At 39.1% G+C, this 22,248-nt stretch overlaps 1 protein-coding gene across 19 annotated transcripts in view; it reads right to left on the bottom strand.

Annotated features, from left to right (window-relative positions):
* The window catches only part of KMT2C (lysine methyltransferase 2C), a 286,456-nt gene that overhangs the window by 126,296 nt on the left and 137,912 nt on the right, over positions 1-22,248 (bottom strand). For all 19 annotated transcript variants that reach the window (XR_002340465.1, XM_021079123.1, XM_021079121.1 and 16 more), the window contains one exon: positions 7,534-7,696. Coding sequence is in view for 18 of the 19 variants with exons in the window: in XM_021079123.1 (XP_020934782.1) it covers positions 7,534-7,696 (163 nt within the window). In the remaining variant the exon portion in view is untranslated. The remainder of the gene's footprint in view (positions 1-7,533; positions 7,697-22,248) is intronic.

Genomic DNA, 22,248 nt, shown 5'->3' with positions numbered 1-22,248 from the left:
AATGATAATGCTGGGCACCTAGTTATAATGTTCAATATATGCTTGCTGAGAGGAACCAAAAGGAAAATATTAACGGAGAGACGCTTTGCAGTGCAAAAATAAACATTTTTATTTGGATATTAAGTAGGTTTTGAAATTAACAAAATCAAATAAGAAACAAAATTAAGAAATGTTAACATCCATTAAGATGCTTCTCAAGCATAAAGAGACTAATTTTTATTCAAACCAAATAAGGTTTTTTTTTAAGTACTGGAAAATATCAGGAGGGAGAACATTAAAGATGGAAGCTACATATTCATACACAAATACAATACTTAATATACTAATTCTATATTCATCTATATTAATTGCCAGTTGTAAAAAAGCATTAAAATCTGTATAATTATGGACATCTATCCCTCAATGTGGATTAAAAGAAATGGCACTTTTTAAACAGTTCTTTACCATTGAAAACAAAAAATAAATGTAAGAATAAACTGCTTTGCCAAGTACACAGTTAAGCTCATGCAGATTACAATACAGTAAGGAAAATCATACCAATTTAATGATATATATAACTGATACTTATGTGCTCAAATGGTCTGGTTGGCTGATTATCCTAGGACTATTTTAAATTGTATGTATGAATTTTTCCCCTCTTTCACTTTCTGAAGGTTTGGTCAATCCCACAAGCCCTTTCTGTCTCCTTTCTTTCCCCATCTGTCTTGAAACAGAGTAGGAATCTATTCTTTGTATATATATCAGGAGTTGGCAAATGGGTTTTGTGGGCCATAAAAGTCTCTGGAATATAGAGTTTTCGTTTTTATTCTAGAGGCCTTTTAAAATGGTAAAAAAAAAAAAAAAACAAAACCATCTGCAGTTTGAGAGCAGTACACAAACAGGCTGCAGGAAGTATTTGGCAGTAAGCTGGGTCCCTGGTGGCTCCCCATGCCCCCACCATCCATCTGAAGCTACTTAAATGAGGCCACCCAGGACCCATGAAACCTCAGAATTACTTTCAGACCTTACCTTACTGTGCCCTAGGCATTTACATTTTGTCCAGGCCCTGGGAAAATTCCCCGCCATGCAGCAGCTTTTTCCTGATTTCTCCGTGGGGTTCCCATGTCTCCCTCTCATCCCTCTGTGCTGGTTACTGTACCTCCATAAGCCCTAAACACTGGAGTCATCCTCTTCCTTCTCTTCGAATCCCCATGGTTCTCCTCTGTGAACCCATCATCTGCTACATCATAAAAATACCACCATAATCCAGCTCTCTATCACCAGCCCTGAACTTCGTTCTAAACCTTCAAACGTTACTTTCAAAAGTCTTCCTGGACCTCAATAGCCAGATGTTCTAAAAGCACTCCAAGTCAATACCTCAAATGTCAAACTTTTTTTAAACCGCAACTTCTCCCATCTTTCTCAACCTGGGGGATAAAGAAACTTTACTGTCACTATTGACCCTTAACTTTCCCTGACCCAACACATCCAAATGGATCTCACTTCTTCTGGAGTAAACTTTCTGTACATTCTTGTGCCATCAATGCGTTCAGTGCAGCCCAGCATGCTCTGTTCTGGTAACTGCAGTTAGCTCCTGAATGGGAACCTTGCTTAGTTAGGTCTCTGATCGCCTCCCTAAATCATCTTCACACGCAGCGCAATCTTCTAAAGTTGTGAATCTGTTATGCCCTGCCTAAACTAAAACTTTATCAAATATCTCCTACTGCTACCCTTAAAAAATCAAAATTTTCTAGTTTGAGGCGCAAAAAAAAAAAAAAAAAAAAAAAATAGTGGGTGATGCCTATCTCCTTTTCCAACTGAATCTCAGAACACTCACTATTTCCTGGTCATATAAAGTAGTTTCCTGTGCACAGAACACAACAGACTGTTCAATGCTTGTATATATTCTGTGCCCTCCATTTGAAATTTTGTTCCTTTGTTGTTGTGCCCCCAGCCCATTCCAAAGAGATCTTCAAAATTCCTGCTCATGGAGTTTCCATCGTGGCTCTGCAGTTAACAAACCCGACTAGCATCCATGAGGACGGGGGTTCGATCCCTGGCCTTGCTCAGTGGGTTAAGGATACGGCGTTGCCATGAGCTGTGGTGTGGGTTGCAGATGCAGCTCAGATCCTGCATTGCTATGGCTCTGGTGTAGGCCGGCGGCTATAGCTATGATTGGACCCCTAGCCTGGGAGCCTCCATGTGCCGTGGGTGCGGCCCTACAAAGACAGTATGATCAAAAAAAAAAAAAAAAAAAAAAAAAAAAAAATCCTGCTCAAATATAAACCCTGACTATCTAATGTTAACACACTAAATGCCGATCTAGTTGCTGACTACTCCTTTCCCCATGTGCTTGGAAGAAACTGTTATATAATCAATTAATTATAACTCAATACTGTGAATCCTTGAAGGGTAGTAACCTTGTCTTTTTCAAATTTGTATCCTCAATTGCTAGCACAAATCAAGTGGTATTTGACACGAAGGAGCTGCTTCTAAAATCACTTTTAAATAGCTCTTTAAACGATAGGTGTTTAAAATAAATCATTAATTTTCAAAAGGAAGGGACATATATTCATTTTTATAGAAATGACAAAATAGAGTGAATTACCTTTCTTAATACTAAAAGAGAGTCCCATATTTACTCATTCAAGTAGGTACATTGCCAAAAACTAATCTCTCATTTTTACCTACCCTCAACACTTACAGAAATTGGGGCAAATACTGGACTCTATCAGATATTCAGTTCATCTTTCTATAGTAATTTTCTAGGAAGACTATCTAAATGCTTCTGTGAACGGTTCTCAAGTTTGCTACCCTGCCACTTCATTGTGCCGTGGTAGCGACTGGTTACACGTAGCTACTGCGCAACTGAAACCTGATTAGTCTGACGTGAGATGTGCTGTACATACGGAACGCACTCTGGATTCCAAAGATTTAACAAGAGAAACTACTGATGTCAGGATCTCAAAACTGTTATTCATCACACGTTGAAATATTGACATTTGGGACACATGGGATTAAATATATTTTTAATTAGTGTCAATTTTTTTAACATGATTACTAGAAAAATTAAAATTATGTTGCTCACATCATATTCCTATTGCACAGCAAAACTCATTCTGCAACAAGATAACTGTGTGTATCACTACGGCAGAGATTACCTTCTATTCTATGACAGTTTCTACCAATTAATGACAATACTGTCATGTTGTTTAATTTCTATGCATCATCTAATAAGCTGGGCCAAAAAAAATCCATGTGATATATTCAGTCCAGAAACATTTATCATGCATTATGTAAAAATAATAGAGAAAGTTGATTCCAACCATTTTCTCAACTGGGGAGAAGATACTTGTCAAAACACTGAAACAGCCTTTTGGAGTCATGAATAAGAAGATGACATTAATGGATTGCGTAAGTGTCACACAAGACCCAAGTATACGTACATATACATAGATACATATGTCTGCAAGTCACAGACGCATTAACTTTGAAGCAGTAATCAAACAATTAAGTGAAAATTTTCTTTACGCAGTTGGGAACGCAAAAGAGAATGAGTGAAAGACTACAGCTGAAGATAATTTAAGAGAGGACAGGAGTAAATCCAGGTCAATTTGACCCCAAAGATGCGCTTTACCACTAATCAGTATCAATGCCCACTGAAAGGGCAAAGAAGGTCAGAATATCCGAGTAAGTACAAAAGCAGAAGGGGAAAGTGCCAGCTCAGGAAGAGAACGAAGAAGCTAAATGATGGAGGGAACAGGAAAAGAGCAGGGGAAACAGAAGAATACGCTTTGGACAGGTCACTTCCTAAGGGACAGCTGTGACAAGAGAAGAAATGGAGGGAAAGACAAAAACATGGAGCTTCATTAAATTAGATTAAATTAGATCACAGACCCTCAAACACAGTCAAGTTGGAAAGTGAGACTGCTGCTTGAGAAAGCCTAGAAAGCACACACGAATAGAAGCACTGGAGAAGAGCAGAGTCAATTTTAAAAGGACTGAATCGGCATAGCTGTGTAACTTTCATCGACATTGCATTGCCTATTATTTATGTGTTCATTGCTGGCAGGAAGGACACAGTGCTAGGTGATGTGCCTATCAGACGGAACCCCTAGAAAGAAAAAGTAAATCGTGGGTGTTGTCCAGAGAGGCTGGCCCACAGCGGAGACAGGCAGGTAAGAAAGGAAGGTCGAGGGGCTGACAGACTTTAAGGTTAACAGAGTAGGACTTGGTGTCAAGTAAGAAAACGAGGTAGGAGAAACACTTTAAAAGAAGTAGAAGTTAAAGCTGAGCGATCAGTCAATACACTGGGGGAGGGGGAGGATTAAGGATGCAGCATTCCCAAGGTGAATTCCCAAGCCTGGCGAAGCCTTCTCCCTGCAGGCAGTAAAACCCAAACCCTGTGCTTGACTCATAGGAGCTACTTGTGATGCGGTCTTTGTTCACCCTGGCGTGGTCTCTACTATCCGTCTAGCAGACACTAAGTTCAGGCACAACGACCAGTTGTCCCTTCAGCAATCATGCCGAGCTCACTCCTCAAGGGCTGTCTATGCCAGCAGTGCTCTTTCCTCTGATCCTGCATGGCTGGCTCTCTGCCATCTAGCTCTCCCTGAGGCAAAGTACCACTCAGGAAACACATGGGGCTCTGTCTCAGATAGATATTTAGTGGACAAGTTCCAGGCAAGGTTGGCGTATACTTGCAATATCATAAAAAGAAGACTGGAGCCATGACCAGCACTTGTCTGTGACAGAGCACACCAAAATTATTTTCTGATGCTCTCTTGCTGGGACTTTTATTACATAGTGAGGTCTGTGTTTCTATTCGATTTTTCAACTTTCATAAAAAGCTGTCAATCCCACTCCTAACAGAGTTAACTACCACAGCGTACTGCTCTACACTGAGCCAGAAGCATCAAGTACTATACTCAATGCATACATATAACCTGAGCCTCAGAGAAGAGCTAAAATAACTATCTTTCAGTAAAGTAATTCATATACATATGAGGTAAAATGCTATACATGATTTTCACTGTCACTGAACCCTATTAATAACACTGCCATGAAAGATACCCCCCTCCTTTATTTTCTGGTCTTTTTAGGGCCCCGCCAGCAGCATATGGAGGATCCCAGGCTAAGGTTTGAATCGGAGCTATAGCCGCCAGCCTACACCACAGCCAGGATCCGATCCGAGCCACATCTGTGACCTACATCATAGCTCACAGCAGCGCCAGATCCTTAACCCCCTGAGCAAGGCTAGGGAATCACATCCGAGTCTGAATGGATGCTGGTCAGATTCGATTCCACTGAGCCACGATGGGAACTCCGAGATATCTCTATTTTTAAAACATTAAAAAGCTAAGAGCCTTGGGCTATGATACACAATAGGGACAGCTAAGCAAATAAATGAAAGATTTTGTAAGACTATCGCATACTCTTGTACATTATTACAAGACAGTCTATCTGTAATATTCTCTACATCCTTGGATTAAAACAGATGGTCAGGAAGCTGTGTATTTAGACTGCACTGTTTAAGTTCCCTAAGGAATAGAGTTTACTCAACTGGGCTTTGGTTTTACACCACTGACTTATGAAGGCTGTTATAAAATACTGCCCTGTGGGACTCGTTCTTTTAACCTGCAAGACAGCTACTGTAAGACAACTTTTCACTGTCATACATAGTGTATACACAGTCTCAGCATCAAATGAATTACTGCTTTGTTACTACAAAGCAGGTAACTGTTCATATTCCCTTCTTCATGCTGCCTGCTGGAAAGCTCTGGAGCCAGACTTGTGCCTTAGTTGCATTTATTTTGGGTATCAGTCTCATCATTACCTTTGCATTTATCCTATCCTTATTTTCCCATGGCCAAATTTTAGCTTTATTTAATTTTTACTTTTATTTTTATCCTACTGTTCATATATTTTATGAGTCTCTGTAAGTCTATTTTGGAACAAGGCAAGGTACCAGTAAATCTAGTGTATCTTTTAGCTTTATGCTGCCAGCAGGAACCTTTCATTATATGCATATGATCAATGATAGCAAGTCATCTCCCCCCAGTCCTCACACTTACTTTACAAAATGATCTGATCCCTAACATGTGAGATACATACATCAGAACACAGTCTGCCACAGAAAGTAGTACTGCCAATAAGTAATAAAATTTATCATATAGAAACAGAATCATATTTAAAGTTTGCATGTTGTCTACTGAGGTCTAAATCATGACTAGGTACAAAAGGCTGAAGAAAATCCAGATTCTTAAACACACCCACAGTTGTTTTATTCAACTGGGAAAGTGTACTGTACCAACCAGAAAATAATCAGCTCTGGTGACTGACTTAGTGAAGTCAGTGACCATGTGAGCTCTTAAAATAAACAACACTCATAATGGTTGCTGTGTGCGAACGTTTTTCTTCTCCCAGATTTAACAGTGTGTAATCCAAAACATTTTTAAAACTTTAAATCCCTTATTAGCCTAAATACAATCTGACATTTCAGTTTGTCTTAGGTATAATTTATGTCTGCAGAGTAATAAAAGGCAATATGATGACACATGTAGACAAAAAATAACTTTAACTGAGGATGAAATTATGGCACTGAGCAAAGAAAAAAACGATGGTCATGAAGTCTAACTGTGCCTGAGACCACTTCAGCTGAAGCCTGATGTGGCTGTATTTACGTTTCCCAAAGCTGGGGAAGACAGGAAAAAGCCTTTATCGACATTGCTAAGAAACAGGTAAAAGCTAACAATTAGGTAACTAAGAGATGACATAAAAAAGACAATCAAGCATCCCAGAGATTTCCCAGTCAGATTGGAAATTCAGTTTACTAGGGAAAAAAGAGCCCACATCATGCATGCTCATTGGAAATCCGTGTACTAAGAAAAAGGTAAGATTTCTATTTAATGATAAGGATTGGAAGAGTTTTAATCTTCTGTACAACAAAATTTTCAAACATTTAAACATTTTCACCTAATTATAAAATACTGTTTGGAAAGAAAGAAAAAAAGGACCACTGAGGATTATAGACAACCAAGACAGATGAATCAGAGAAGCAGCATTAAGAGTTAGGGCTATCAGGTCTACAGTTTCCAAGAGTTTCAAACTGTCTGGTGATCCTGTTAACATACATTCTGAAATAACACCTGAGTGAGGCATCATCTAACTCTCCAAATGGGTACTTTTTTTAGTGTAAAAGACACTGTTTGATTTTTTAAATGACTTCCTTACATATTAAAATACCATATAATAGGCATATCTATCTTTCCACAATGGTTAAATTTTCTTTCCTAAGAATAAAAAACATGCAAACCATTCTTGAGTTTTTGAGTAAATATCTTTTGGGATCTGACTTCAATGATATTGTGGATAACCAATTCTTCCCCTCTCAGCCCACCCCCAAGGATCTGTAGTGAAAATTCCTCCGATTATCAAGATTCCATAGTAATACCTTTTCCTGCAAGCAGAATAACACTTAGGGAACTTTCGACATTTCTTATTTTAAGTAAATACACTGACAACTTTTTAAAATATTATCTATAGGAAACTTACATCTCTCGGGAGCTTGGTCAATGTGTTCTGGACAAAGAAGGAAGAAGTGACTGAAATCCTGAAAGGTGCCGGCGCCAGCAGCACAAGGATAATGGTACATCTGGGTACATTTCTCTTCACAGCATTTGATAGTGGCTCCAAGGTGCTTACAAAATGCACATCGCTGAAAGGGAGCAAAGGATAAAGAAATCTCCTTATAAATCCTGGGACAGCAACATTCAAATGGGGGGCTAGGAAGGTATTAAAAAGTCTGTATGCACATTACTAGCAATTTGAACCTGCAGAACACTGCATGATGGATTCGCTAAAATGATAAAACCTGAGGCTCTGAGTTCAGTGCTTGATTTATACATATTCATCCTCCAAGCTGAGTAAGTCGGCATTTCACTTTGTCAAACATGTACAATTACCGTTTTAAAAAATTAGTAATACGGAGTTCCCACTGTGGCTCAGTGGTTAACTAACCCAACTAGCATCCATGAGGACACGGGTTCAATCCCTGGCCTCGCTCAGGGAATTAAGAATCTGGTGTAGGTCGCAGACACGGCTCCAATCCCGCATTGCTATGGCTGTGGTGCAGGCCGGCAGCAACAGCTCCAATTCAACCCCTAGCCTGGGAACCTCCATATGCTGCAGGTGCAACCCTAAACAGACAAAAAAAAATTAATAATACAGTTAAAGGGTAGGTTTCTAGTTGACGGTTACTTTTAACAGGTGATTAAATCCCACCAATAAACAGAAAAAAAAAAATGAATATATACTATTTCCAAAACCTCTTACTATTTTCACCCTGCCTAAAAGTCAACTAGTTAATCGTAGAATAAGTTAATGAGTGTCAACAACATGGTTAAAGGCACACCTACAAATCCACACCCTTCACTGTGGCTGGCAGTCAGTTTCAAGTTTCTTTAAAAAGCTGGTAATGTGGAGAACAATTCAGTCATTTGGCTTTCCCCTCCCCCATTCCAATCTGGCTCTCTTCTCTTGCAAGTGGCAAGCAGAATCAAAGAAATGTCTCGGGAGTTCCCAGTGTGGCTCAGCGGTAATGAATCCGACTAATATCCATGAAGACACAGGTTCTGCTCAGTGGGTTATGGATCCGGTATTGCCGTGAGCTGTGGCGTAGGTTGCAGACATGGCTCAAATCCCGTGTTGCTGTGGCTGTGGTATAGACCAGCAGCTGTAGCTCCGATTTGACCCCTAGCCTGGGAACTTACATATACCCTGGGTTTGGCCCTAAAAAGCAAAAAAGGGAAGAAAAAAAAAGAAAGAAAGAAATGTCTCAAATGAGCAACAGAGGAAAGTCAAGGGCACTGGACGTGAGAGGAGTCCGTCAGTATGAATTTTCCACAGCTCTGAATTTACTTACTGGGCTTTGCTTAAGAAGGATCAATAAACTTCCTTGGGCCCCCAAGCCCACTTCAGGCACCATTTGCTTTGAGGAGCTCTTGCTGAGTGTCCTGCATCATACATCATAAAATCTCTCCATGTGCAGGAGATGCCTAGCTGCCTACCTTGCATATACTTCTGGGGTAGCGTTTATGCTACTGCACGGGGCTTGCTTATATATTTATTTTTTTCATTTGCGTCCAAGATCCTTGAGGAGCAGCACCAGGCTGTATGATACTTGCATCTGCAGCGCCACGAATGCTGCCTGACACAGAAAGTCCCTAATAGACAGGTGCTCATATTCCGACATACTGAATGAACTCCAGGTTGGGTCATCTCTTTGTGGGTGTGCGTAATGAACAGCAGAGCCCAAACAACTGAAGCCTAATGGGACAACCGGGGTAAAACTGAGCCTCGTGTAGCAGAGGGAGTGCTAACATTACTGTGAATAGCTGCACATGCTAACATACTGATCCCATATTCTGCGAGTCAGTTATACAGTAGTTTTAAAATTATAATTAATTTCAAAGTTTTACATAGAAATCTACATAAGATATCACATGCCAGCAAACTCTTCCTCATTGCCATCAGTCCACTGCACTGAACCAATATAAGAAAGCTAAGTGTCTCTTAGTGTGGCTTCTACACATTTTGGCTGCAGTCAACCTCACCACTGTACCTTCTAAGTAATTCATAAACACTAGTTATATTTGTGACATTTTCGTTTTATATAACATCCCCAAGTTCAGAGACTAATACACATTTCAGCTGTCTTTTTGTACTCTAAGGAATTATTGCATTAAAAAGACGGAAGAAAAATTCCCTTGTGGCTCAAGGATCTGGCATCACTGCTGTGGCCCGGGTTGCAGCTGTGCTGCAGGTACGATCTCTGGCCCAGGAATTTCCACATGCCAGAGGTACAGAAAAATAAAGTCTCAAGAAAATAAAACCTTTTTTGTCTTCACTGATAAAGTATAATAATCAGCTTTTTCCAAACTGAATATATTTTTATGTCATAACCTCCCATAGTATCTAAATATGTTTACTAAATTGACAGAACCCAGTTTGAAGACATGTATAATATGGAGGTAGTCTGGGGATACTGGAATTTCCAGGCCAAGCTAAAGTCCAAAGAGGAAAGCAGATTTATGTGTCCAAACAATCACTAAAAAGTTTTTATTAACTCATTAACGTCAAAAAGAATTTCTGCTAAACTGTTTTAAAACCTAGAATTTCTGTTATTTTTGTAGCATATGGCAAATTGTACAGAAGCCTTTTGCCCTAAAAATAATTTTGGCAAATAAAATATAATGACTTTTACTTAAAAGTGTATAATAAGGAAACAAAATAATTTAAATTGATCCTTTTCCCAATGTCTATATCATTTTAGAATCATCAACATGTTCTCTTAATCACATTTGCAATGGAAAATATTACGTGACATTAGCTAAACCACTATGAGAAGTCCTGGAATGTATCCAACATACTAATTTACAATATCATATAAAGATATCAGGGAATAAAGCAAGGGAGATAAAACATTAACTGCATTTAAGTGAATGCTTCAAACCCATCTGTTATAATTACATAGCTAATGAAAGACATTTGGCATTGAAAGAAAACATATACTTACTATCTATATAAGCTGGAATAGATCTTTTTGAACCAAATGAAAAGCATTTGTAAAATTGTAGAAAATGTCAAAGAATAAATTTCCAAAGGAAACCTAACATCAGGGCCCTCATATACCGCATGTCAGATATCAAACAAATTATAAACTAAGTAACAATTACAAAGCTAATTTTAAGAGAGGAAGGTAAAATAAACAGCTCTTAAAATGGTTTATCAAATAAACAATCTATTTGAATTAATATTTGAAACTCTTAAATAGGGAGTTCCATTGCAGCTTAGTGGTAACAAGCCCAACAACTATCAGTGAGGATGCAGGTTCAATTCCCGGCCTCACTCAGTCGGATGAGGATCAGGTGTTGCCATAAGCAGTGGCGTAGGTCAAAGATGCAGATTGGATTTGGTGTTGCTATTGCTGTGGTGCAGGCTGGCAGCTGCTGCTCTGATTCAACCCCTGGTCTCGGAACTTCCATATGCTGAGGGAAAAAAAGATAAAAAAATATAACTCCCAAATAATATTTTTCTATCTTTTTGATCATTAAAAAAAAAAAAAAAAAGACAGGAGAAGAAGATTTTTTTTTTTAAGTGTTATAAATACTTTTTGACACTAGTCGAAGAACATAAATTCAAGGAGACACTCTCAATGAAAGTTCATATTGCCACCGATAAGAAAGTCTGATGAACTTCCAAAACTTTAATTTCACTAGACTGAAACAAGGAAGGCTCTCTTAAAAAAAACAATACAAATTAAAATCAACCAAATTTAAGAGACTGAAGTTAAAGATGAGTTATAAAACAGCAAGAACAAGTTTGAGGATATCCCAAAGCTCATTCAATTAATTATCATGTATTTATTCTTTATCAATTATAGCAATGGGCTAAGTGCTCTAAGAAATATTAAATACTACTATTTTTCCACACAGCAAACTGTTTTTAAACTTTACTAATAACTGTTTCTTCTTACTAGTCAGCTAAGAATCTCTAAGAAGGCAGTAAAAAAGAAGACAGAAAGTAAGAAAGAAAGCAAAATGACACGGCAAACTGATCAGAAAGGTCCAACATCTGCTCATAAAGAGTACCAAAAGGAGAGAAAAGAGAAGGATTATAATAAATTACTCTAAAGGAAAATTTATTAAAATGTTATAATAAGAGGCCACATTTATTAAGCATAATTTCCATGTAACATGAGGAAGCTGAAAGACGGGAGTCTTTTTTTGGTCCTGCTGATCTCTGTATTACCGCAAAAGCGCTCACTCTTAGGCACCTTATGTCCTAGAACAGAAAACACCAGCTTCTGTTTAAAATGCCTCACCTAGAAACATTAGCAAAATTTTAAGATTACAAGGAGAAAGGAAAAATTCCAGCAGCCCCTAAAAAAGAAAACAGGTCATTTACCTGAAAGGAGAATCAGGCATTACTTTTCATTAGCAATATTAAATGCAAAAACACAACAGAGTAGTATCTTCCAAGGTCTACAAAAAATTATTTGAAACTAAAATTTTAATACCTGTTATGTTAACATTCAAGTCCATGGATAATAAATGCAAAGAGGATAAATTCCCTATTTAAAAACAGCAACTTGCAAAATGTGCAAAATATATCCTATACACGCATGTGTGCACACACACTTTAATAAAAACGCACAAAAACCTTTTATTTATGTATAGGAACACATAACACATGTGCATGTGCATGCATGCGTGTGTGTGTCTGTATGTGCGTGCATAAGATGCAGTAACACAAGATATTCAAAAATAATGAGCTGGGGGGAAAGAACAGACAAACACTAGCACAAAAAAAAGCAGGTATAGCAATAATGATCATAAAAATAGGGTCCAAACCACAAAGCAGTGAATAGGGCAAAAATAAAGCTCACATTAAAATGAGTCTAACATTACAGCGAAATTTCCAATAGTCATTAAAGCTCACATATCTCATGAATTTCCTTGACATAAAAGTAGACTTTGTGGAGTTCCCGTTGTGGTTCAGTGGTTAAAGAATCCAACTAGGAACCATGAGGTTGCGGGTTCGATCCCTGCCCATGCTCAGTGGGTTAAGGATCCGGCGTTGCCATGAGCTGTGGTGTAGGTCTCACACGCAGCTCGGATCCCGTGTTGCTGTGGCTCTGGTGTAGACCGGCGGCTACAGCTCCGATTCGACCCCTAGCCTGGGAACCTCCACATGCCGCGGGAGGGGCCCAAGAAATAGCAACAACAACAACAACAACAACAAAACAACAACAAAAAAGACAAAAGACAAAAAAAAAAAAAAAATCGTGTCCTTGAACATAAGAACAGATGTATTTGTATGACCTATGGTCCAACCTCTTGATGTCAACTGGCAGACTCAGCTTACACATAAAACTAAAAGAAGAACGCCCATCTTCTTAAAAGATTCCAGCAACAGGACAAGAACTTCTATTCCCACAAGCAGTACACGGACAGAAAGAGGTAATCCAAATAGAAGTTATACACGAAAAGGCAGTAAACACATCGGTACTTGGAGTCAATTCAGGTGAACCAGATTCTGGATGAACAAAACGCTGGTATCGGACTTTGAAGACCAAAGTGTGTTTCCCACTAGTCTCGCAAACAGAAGGGACAAAAGCAGGCTTCTACTACACTCCATGACAAGAGCTACTGGCAAAAATGATTCTCACAGAAGTACGATCAGTGAAAATATTAATACTGTAAGCGAAGACGCTTGTAGCAGCTGAATATGTATCAAAATAGTATTTACCTAATCACAGCAAATAACCTAAATATCTTCTATCCTACTAGACTCAAAAGATGATGGCAAGAGTTCTCGTCATGGCTCAGTGGTTAACGAATCCGACTAGGAACCATGGGGTTGAGGGTTCGATTCTGGGCCTCACTCAGTGGGTTGAGGATCCAGTGTTGCTGTGGGCTGTGGTGTAGGTCGAACTTGCAGCTCGGATCTGGCGTAGGCCAGCGGCTATAGCTCCGATTGGGACCCCTAGCCTGGGAACCTCCATATGCCACGGATGCAGCCCTAAAAAGCAAAAAAACAAAAAACAAAAACAAAAAAACCCCCAAGAATCTTGAATCTTACCTCATACTCTCATTATAAACATGCAATTTAATTATAAAATGGATAAATGTTTAAAGGTAGCCTTTGAATATGCAAAGATTTTTAATGTAAGGCATAATGAGCATAATCCAAGAAAGAAAAAATTTACAAACTGACAAATAACAAAACTTCATCAAAACTAAACATTCTGGAGTTCCCGTCGTGGCGCAGTGTTTAACGAATCTGACTAGGAACCATGAGGTTGTGGGTTCGGTCCCTGCCCTTGCTCAGTGGGTTGACGATCCAGCGTTGCCGTGAGCTGTGGTGTAGGTTGCAGGTGCGGCTCGGATCCAGCGTTGCTGTGGCTCTGGCGTAGGCTGGCGGCTACGGCTCCGATTTGACTCCTAGCCTGGGAACCTCCATATGCCGCAGCAGCGGCCCAAGAAATAGCAAAAAGACCAAAAAAAAAAAAAAAAAAAAAAAAAAAACCTAAACATTCTGCTTTTTCAAAAAACACTACAAAAAAAGATAAGTTGCAGATTAGCAAACATATTTGCAAAATATACTTCTAATCAATGACTTCTATGGTGACTACAAAGAACTCTTCCAACCTGAAAGCAAGGAGAAGACAAACAAATCAACTGGGAAAAGGAGGAGTATGGGGTAAAAGATTTGAACAGACACTTCATGAAGATGTGCTAAATTTTATGACTCATCCAGAAATGCAAAATCAAGCCCACCATGAAAGAACACTGAACACCAGCCAGAATGGCTGAAATTTAGAAACACGATATCCAGTGCTGGCAACAAGGTAGAAGAGCAGTTAATGTTCAAGCAGCTTTATAGGTAACAACCAAAGCCCTCTCAGCTGGTGAATGAGTGAATTTCAAAACCATTACCCAAGTACGAAAGGCAGACAGAAGAGATTTCTGTACCAATCCATTTCCGTATTAGTCTACACGGAGAGGAACAGATCTGTGACCACTAGCAGCTAGAGTGGTAGGAAGGGACTGACCTGAAAGAGTTAGGAGAGAACTTTTTTGGGTGACAAAACAGTCTTTATCTTGACTAGGATGAAAGTTATATACATGACTGTACATTATTCTTAAAATATGTTCAATTGTACCCTTAGGATGAATTATATTGTATTAAAATACATCTTAATAGAAGAATGACTCACACATTTAAGAAACGGATGTACTTATTAGATAATAGTAGACTGGCTAGTATAAGAATAACTCTCTTGGAAATAAAATTTGTAAAACCTCAATAAAATATAAAACTTAACTTCTTAAAGTCACTTGTGAATGAATAACCAAGGCTGGAAGAGAAAGACACTTCACTCTTAAAAGATCATCACTGGCTAAGGTCTGTGTTTAAAAGGATTCCGCTAAGGCCATTCCCCAATGTGCCTGGAAGGGGAGACTGGTACTAGACCTCAAACAAGGAGCATCAGTCTTACCAGCCGGAGAAGACGGGTCAAGCTCAACAATGACGGAAAGGATGGAACCTAGGGCAACCTTGGAGGGCAGAAGGCATGGCGAAGGGAGCCCCCACACAGAATGAACTCTCAAATCCTCGCTATACCCCTGAAACAAACACTCACAGAGGAACTCTGCTCAGGGAAGACACCAGCTGAGGTGCCTGCTAGGAACGGCGGGGAGATGTCCCAGGTCACCGACTGCAGGGAAGCATCGAAGTCCAGCGGTACCAAGTCTCCCAGGAACAAAAAAAAGGCAAAACACCTGATACTGACAAAATAATGGACTCCAGTATCTATAACCTGTCATCTAAAATGTTCAATATACACTAACGATCCCTAGACATGGGGAAGGAAAGAGGAAAAAAAAAAAAAAAACAGGCAAAGGGGGACCCACAACAAGGAAAAAATATTCAATAGAAAATGACAGGGTTAACAGAGACTTTAAAGTGGCAACAAATAGGGAAAGCTGTTCATAACCAAAAGCAGCGCAATGGAAGAGCCATGAAAATTACAAAGTAAAACCCAATGGAGAAGCTACCTCGTGGCTCAGAAGGTAAAGCATCTGGCATTCTCACTGCTGGGGCTCCAGTTACAGCTGTGACAGGGGTTCGACCCCCGGCCACTTCCACATGCCACAGGCATGGCTAAAAACAAAACAAAACAAAACCCAACAGATATTCTACACAAAGGAATTATAGCAACTTAACTAAAAATGTCAGTGGATGTGCTTATTAACAAGAGTTTGGATATGGGGAGTTCCCATTGTGGCGCAGCAGAAATGAATCCGACTAGTATTCACGAGGATGAGGGTTCAATCCCTGACCTCACGCAGTGGGTTAAGGATCCAGTGTTGCCATGAGCTGTGGTGTGGGTCTCAAACATGGCTCAGAACCCGTGCTGCTGTGGTGTAAGGCTAGCAGCAGCAACTCTAATTCGACACCCAAGCCTGGAAACTTTCGTATGCCATGGGTTTGGCCCTAAAAAGCAAAAAATAAAAAAGATTGGATATGACCAGCAACCTTGGAAATAAATGGTTCATCCATTCTGAAGAACAAAAATAAAATTAGTGAAGAACAGAGTCTCAATAACCTATGACAATATCAAATGCATGTAATTGGAGTTGCAGAAGAAGAGGAGAAAAGGGGACCCATAAAAAGAATAAGAAATAAAGGTCAAACTTTCACAAATTTGCTGGAAAAAAAAATCAATTTACAGTTTTAAGAAGCTTGACAAACCCCAAGCAGGAAGAATACAAAGAAAATCACACCTAGGCACATCATTATCAGATGGCTCAAAACCAAAGATAAAGAGAACATCTTTCAAGCGCCCAGAGACCATCAAAACCCTACATGCTCAGGAAAAACGATGCTACTGACTCCAGACTTCTCATCACAAACAATGAAGACCGGATACAAAGCAAGAATATCTTCTCAGGTGGAAAAGAGGAAAAGCGTGCCCGCCCAGAACTGTGTGTGCAGAAACACACACAAGACCTTTAAAACTGAATGCAGATGTCTTCCACTTCCAGAGTAAATGGAGGAAATTCACTTCTCCCTGTATCTTACACTAAGTACAGCTAAAAACCTTGACAAGACACATAAGCCACACACAAAACAACATTAAAACGCAGAGAGAAAACGGCAGGCACACTAGAGCCCAGGTACTAAAGAAGGAGAGAGCATCAATTCCCTAGGTTTGCCTTCTGATTCATACAGAAGAAGAGCTGCTAAAGAAGCCAACATCCAGAAACAAACAAAGGTACACACAGAGTAAGCCCTGTGTTTAAATATCTGTGTGACAAAATGGTAAATAAAGCCATCAAATAATTCTGCTACACCAAAGTATGAACGTTTTCTTCAGGAATGGCATTTCTGTGACCTTTTGATTATAAACAGAAATAACTGCTTTTTCATGTAATATTACTTGTACATGGAAGAAAAACTGACAACTATACAGGCTTGATTATCTGACAGATATTTCTTCAAAGATTTAAAAAAAAAAAAAAAGTGAGCCTATCACTGCAAGGAAAGCAACTGAGAACATTTATGGCCAATGACAAAATTTAGAAAATTTACATCCACCTCAGTGAGCCTGACTGTTTCCCAAGGCTTAAACTTTCCTGATGAGATCAGGGTTATAATAACAAATGTAAATTTTGTTATTTACTAAACTGTTGTCAGTATTTAAAATATCTGGATTACTCAATGAACCAGTATTTTCCAGAAGACCAATTAATATTATAATAAAATCATAGGTAGGTAAAAGATCCATTGAAATTGTAAGATAATGGATTATAATATTAAAGAGTAAAAGAAATGTTCACTGATAAGGTTCCAGATTCCACATTTGACCAAACCTTTAAGAAACTACTTGTCAACTTTTAGTGTCATATCAAATAGGAATATTCACAATTCTCTGAAATGACTAGCAAAATAACTTTGCCTTTTCCTAGTATATATCGGGGGGGAGAGGGGGGGCGCGCAGGCCATGCCTATAGCCTGTTAAAGTTCCCAGGCCAAGGACTGAACCCGTATCACAGCAACCCAGACTGCTGCAGTGACAATACCGGATCCTTAACCTGCTGCACCACAAGGGAACTTCCCTGGTACGCATCTTTTTGAGGTTGGATTTTCTTCACATACTTCAACCAAATCAGTATTATGTTAACATGCTGAATGCAGAAGCAGTGTGAGAATTCAGCTATCTTCTATTAAGCTAGACATTAATGTTTCAAAATAAGAATGTAAACGTGCCCTGACACCAAAAACTTGAGAACATTACGTCACAAAGGTATATAAACAGGGAATGAAACTGCTGGGTCATTCATAGAAGTGTCTCTTCAATTTTTTACCAGATAATTGCAACCTGTTCTCCCAAATGACTGTTCGAATTTTCACTCTCTCTCACAAGTAGATGAAGACTGATCCTATGCAGACTAACCCTTACTACATTTAGACTTAGCTTTGGCTGATCTAATAGGTACATGATGCTATCTCATTGCAGGTTCAATTTATATTGCGTAATTACTAAAAGGGACTGTGTACCCTCTCAAAAGCTTACTAGACATTTGGATTATGTGTAATTTTTTGTTTGTTTGTTTTGTAAATTGCCTAAGTCCTCTGCCCATTTGTCTATAGGGTTGTCTTTGTTTTCCTTATTGAGTTGTAGTTATTTTATACATTCTAGAAGTGGTATCTTTTGTTGGCCATACTTGTTGCTATTATCTTCTTCTTCACTAGGGCTTGTGTTTTTATTTTAGTGTCTTGTTCACAAAAGTTGTTTTCCTAATGTAGCTGAATTCAATATTTTCCTTTACAGTCAGTGCTTTCTATGTCTTTTTATAATTGCATGCAGAAATGCAAAAGGAACTCAAAGACATTTTCTTATTATTTGTTCTTTCTCTTGATTTTCAGTGATGTGGTCCTATCTTCTAGCATACTGAGTAATTTGAGATTTACCGCTGAAACTTTTTTTTTAATATGGAGGTATTTTGAGGCACTAGATATATTATTTTCCACTAGAGAGGATTTAATTTTTTCTCAGACAGGCACATAAGTTAGAGTAGATTTTAATTCAATATGTATGAGAGCTGCTTTTTAAAGCTGGGTTTCGGAGTTCCCGTTGTGGTGCAGCAGAAATGAATCCCACTAGGAACGATGAGGTTGTGGGTTCGATCCCTGGCCTCGATCAGTGGGTTAAGGATCTGGCATTGGGATTCTGGGTTGCTGTGGCTATGACGTAAGCCAGCAGCTGTTCCGATTTGACCCCTAGCCTGGGACCCTCCATAAGCCACAGGCGCAGCCCTAAAAACCAAAACAAACAAACAAACAAACCTGGGTTTCAAGACTTTGTAGAGACATATTTTTTTTGGTCCAGTTTTCCCTAAGTTTGAGAGTATGGCCCAGAGATCAGCAAAGTTTTCTGAAAAGGACTAGACAGTAAATATTTTAGACTTTGTGGGATTAGAGGCAAAATTAAAGATATTGCATAAGTATTTATCTACTAAGAAACAAAAAACAAATTTCCACAAAACTTTAAATAACTATTGTTACTATTCAAAATATGGTAATTATTTAATATAACGGGGTGTGACACAAACCTACTAATGAGAAGACTGGATCTGAATTGAAGATGACATTTCAGTAACTGGAGTTCAAGACGACACTTCTCTATCATAAAAATGGACTGTAAACGTTCATCTGTTTATTCTGGTATACAATGAAATTTTATATATTCACTTTTGAAAAAAGTTTTTCACACAGAAATACCGCCACATACTGCTATCAGTCCACAAGCATATAATTTTATCTGAGCACATTCATATTTAAAAGGCATTTATAAAATTTTACTAGAGTCTTGATCTTTGTTTTAGCATGTAATTATATTTCAATTAGAGCATAGGTTTTAGCCTCTCAATTACACAGTTAAATGGATGCTGAAATATGGAAATGTCCTTTGTACTGCCTCGAGGGGCCAAACACTGCTACTGGAATTGTAGTTTGAGCCTGGGAAGTGTTTCGGTACCAAATTTATGTGGGAAGGGAGATCCTACTATTTCAAATTCTGATGGCATGAAAAGTATATAAAGCAGCTAGACATTACTTGTGATTCAAGTTAACACTAGCTGTTATCATTTGTTGTAGAAATGACTTTACCATCGTGTAAGGTTAACGCAAAAACAGTTCTCTGCTTGTAATTGTAGGCTGGATTCCATTAGGAAATATTATTAAGTCTGAACCAAAAGTTGACTTCCAAATCCATTAAGTATTTGATTTACACTTTGATTTACACTTAGAAAAAAACTTAACCAAGGCCCCCAAGTTTTAAGAGGTGCAATAAAACTTTACTGCTGTTCAGTAATCAAACTGTTGCTTAGTAGGGCAATTCAATATATTCAGCTTTTATTTCTACCAAAAATTCCTAGAATTGGGAGTTCCCATCGTGGCGCAGCAGAAACAAATCCAACTAGGAACTGTGAGGTTGTGGGTTCAATCCCTGGCCTCGCTCAGTGGGTTAAAGATCCAGTGTTGCCGTGAACTGCGGTGTAGGTTGCAGACGCAGCTTGGATCTGGTGTGGCTGTGGCTGTGGCGTAGGCCAGCGGCTACAGCTCCGATTAGACCCCTAACCTGGGAACCTCCATATGCTGCATGTGCGGTCCTAGTAAAGACAAAAAGATCAAAAAGAAAAAAAAATCCTAGAATTGAGATGGTGACATCCACAGGAGCAAATGAAACTCACTAGTGACACTATTACTTTAATAACCCACAACAGATTTAAACATTTTCTGTAAAATGCCTGCTGTCAGGTGCCTGTATTTTTATACAATAAATAAGCACAGGTTTTTAAACACCATGATGTTTTAACAAGTTCTGTAAATTTGTCAAACTAAAGCCTTTTGCTGCTCCATGCTTATTGTCACCAATATTAACTGTCCACATCTTAGTAAATCCCACTTTGCATTATACTGAAATAGTTTTTCCTCAACTTATTGGAAAATATTTTCTCTGTAGTGGTTTCTTGCAGACTACTCATAAAGACTAATTCTGCAGTCACTTCAAACTGAGCACTGATTCCTAGAATAAACAACAACTGAGTGGTACAGTAACATCTACTGACTCATCAGGAGCCTATGAAAACCATGAGAAATCATTTCCCTGTTTTAAAATGACAGTTGATATTACTCAGAATGCCCTCAACCTTTAAAAACCACCATTCTTACTGAAAAGCTAATAGTCTTCATTTTCCGTGCACGCATTTCTTAGACTGCTGTAATCAAACATGACTTATATTAACTTATTGCGGATAAATGGTTTTCCTTACTTGGCTAACAAATGAGCCATTTGGAAACTTACTCTAGTTGTAACCTCATTTTCATTTCTCACTTTTGTAAAAGATTTCATCCATGATTAGATAAACCACTTTAACATCTATTTTTTTCCTTCTTTTTCTGTTTTTGTCCCCTCCTTTTTAGGACTGCACCTGAGGCATGTGGAGGTTCCCAGCCTAGGGGTTGAATAGGAGCTGCAGCTGCCGGCCTACACTACAGCCACAGCCACGTGAGTTCTGAGCCTGTGACCCACACCACAGCTGATGGAAACACTAGACACTTAATCCACTGATCGAGGCCAGGGATCAAACCCACGTCCTCATGGATACTACAGTAGGGTTCTTAGCACCGAGCCACAATGGGAACCCCCTAACTAGTATTTTTTCTGATCATCACTTTCCTGTGAATGATGCGTGCGCCTGTACTGTATTCTTTCGGCACAGCTCTAGGGACCCCCACATGACAAATATAATGCTTTGCTATCTAATTAGTTGTCAACAGAATCCACTCCACCATGCCTCAAAAGCACTACGTATAAAGTCCACTCTTCTCTTTTCTTCCTGTTTAACATGAAAGGTATGGACCAGTAAGAAAAGAAAAAGGATGCCAAAGCAACACATGTGGCAATCAAAACCTGACAAAGCATAACTGTGTCGCTGTGATTTGGAGCATGTCCACAGCAATGCAGGGCAGATATGGCCTCTGCAGCCACAATTCAACGGCCACTAGTGCAACAAAAGCTCCAGCTAATACACAAATTGACAAGTGTGACGATTTATGACACTAAAATCAGATTTCTATATGATTTTCATGTGTCATGAAATATGTGCTTTTAAGAGTTTTCACTCCTTTAAAAGGAAAAAACTACCTTGGACTCCGGACCGTATGAGCACAGTGGTGGCTGGATGTGACCAGCAGGGCATAACACACTAACCTCTAATGTACCTGCAGGGGTCCCGAATAAAAGCTGATTAGATTAATGCCCCTAAAGCCTACTTTTCCTTTCTAGGGCTACAGACTGCCAGAAACTCTGGTCCATTTGCCAGACTCTCAACTGGCCTTTTATGAACTGGATAAACGCCTCAGAGGAGAAAAGAAAGTTTACATCAAGCTGACCTCTGGATAAAACCCCTCCCCCTAGGCTCTCACTCTACCTTGTCCTCACCTAACAGGTCTCCCATGCCCTTAGAGTCTTCCAAAACAGATTTTATGCAGCTTTTCTAGGTATTCCCAGTAGAAGGGCTGATCAAGTTTCTGAGCTGCAGCTGAAGATGAGAGTACACATGCCCTCCCAGATGCTAAGACTCCTCATCTACACGGACTGAACATTTGCTGGATGACGGAGGTTATCTTTCA

The sequence above is a fragment of the Sus scrofa genome, chromosome 18 (assembly GCF_000003025.6).
Source record: "Sus scrofa isolate TJ Tabasco breed Duroc chromosome 18, Sscrofa11.1, whole genome shotgun sequence".
Classification (NCBI taxonomy): domain Eukaryota; kingdom Metazoa; phylum Chordata; class Mammalia; order Artiodactyla; family Suidae; genus Sus; species Sus scrofa.
This window is presented reverse-complemented; position numbering and strand designations above follow the sequence as displayed.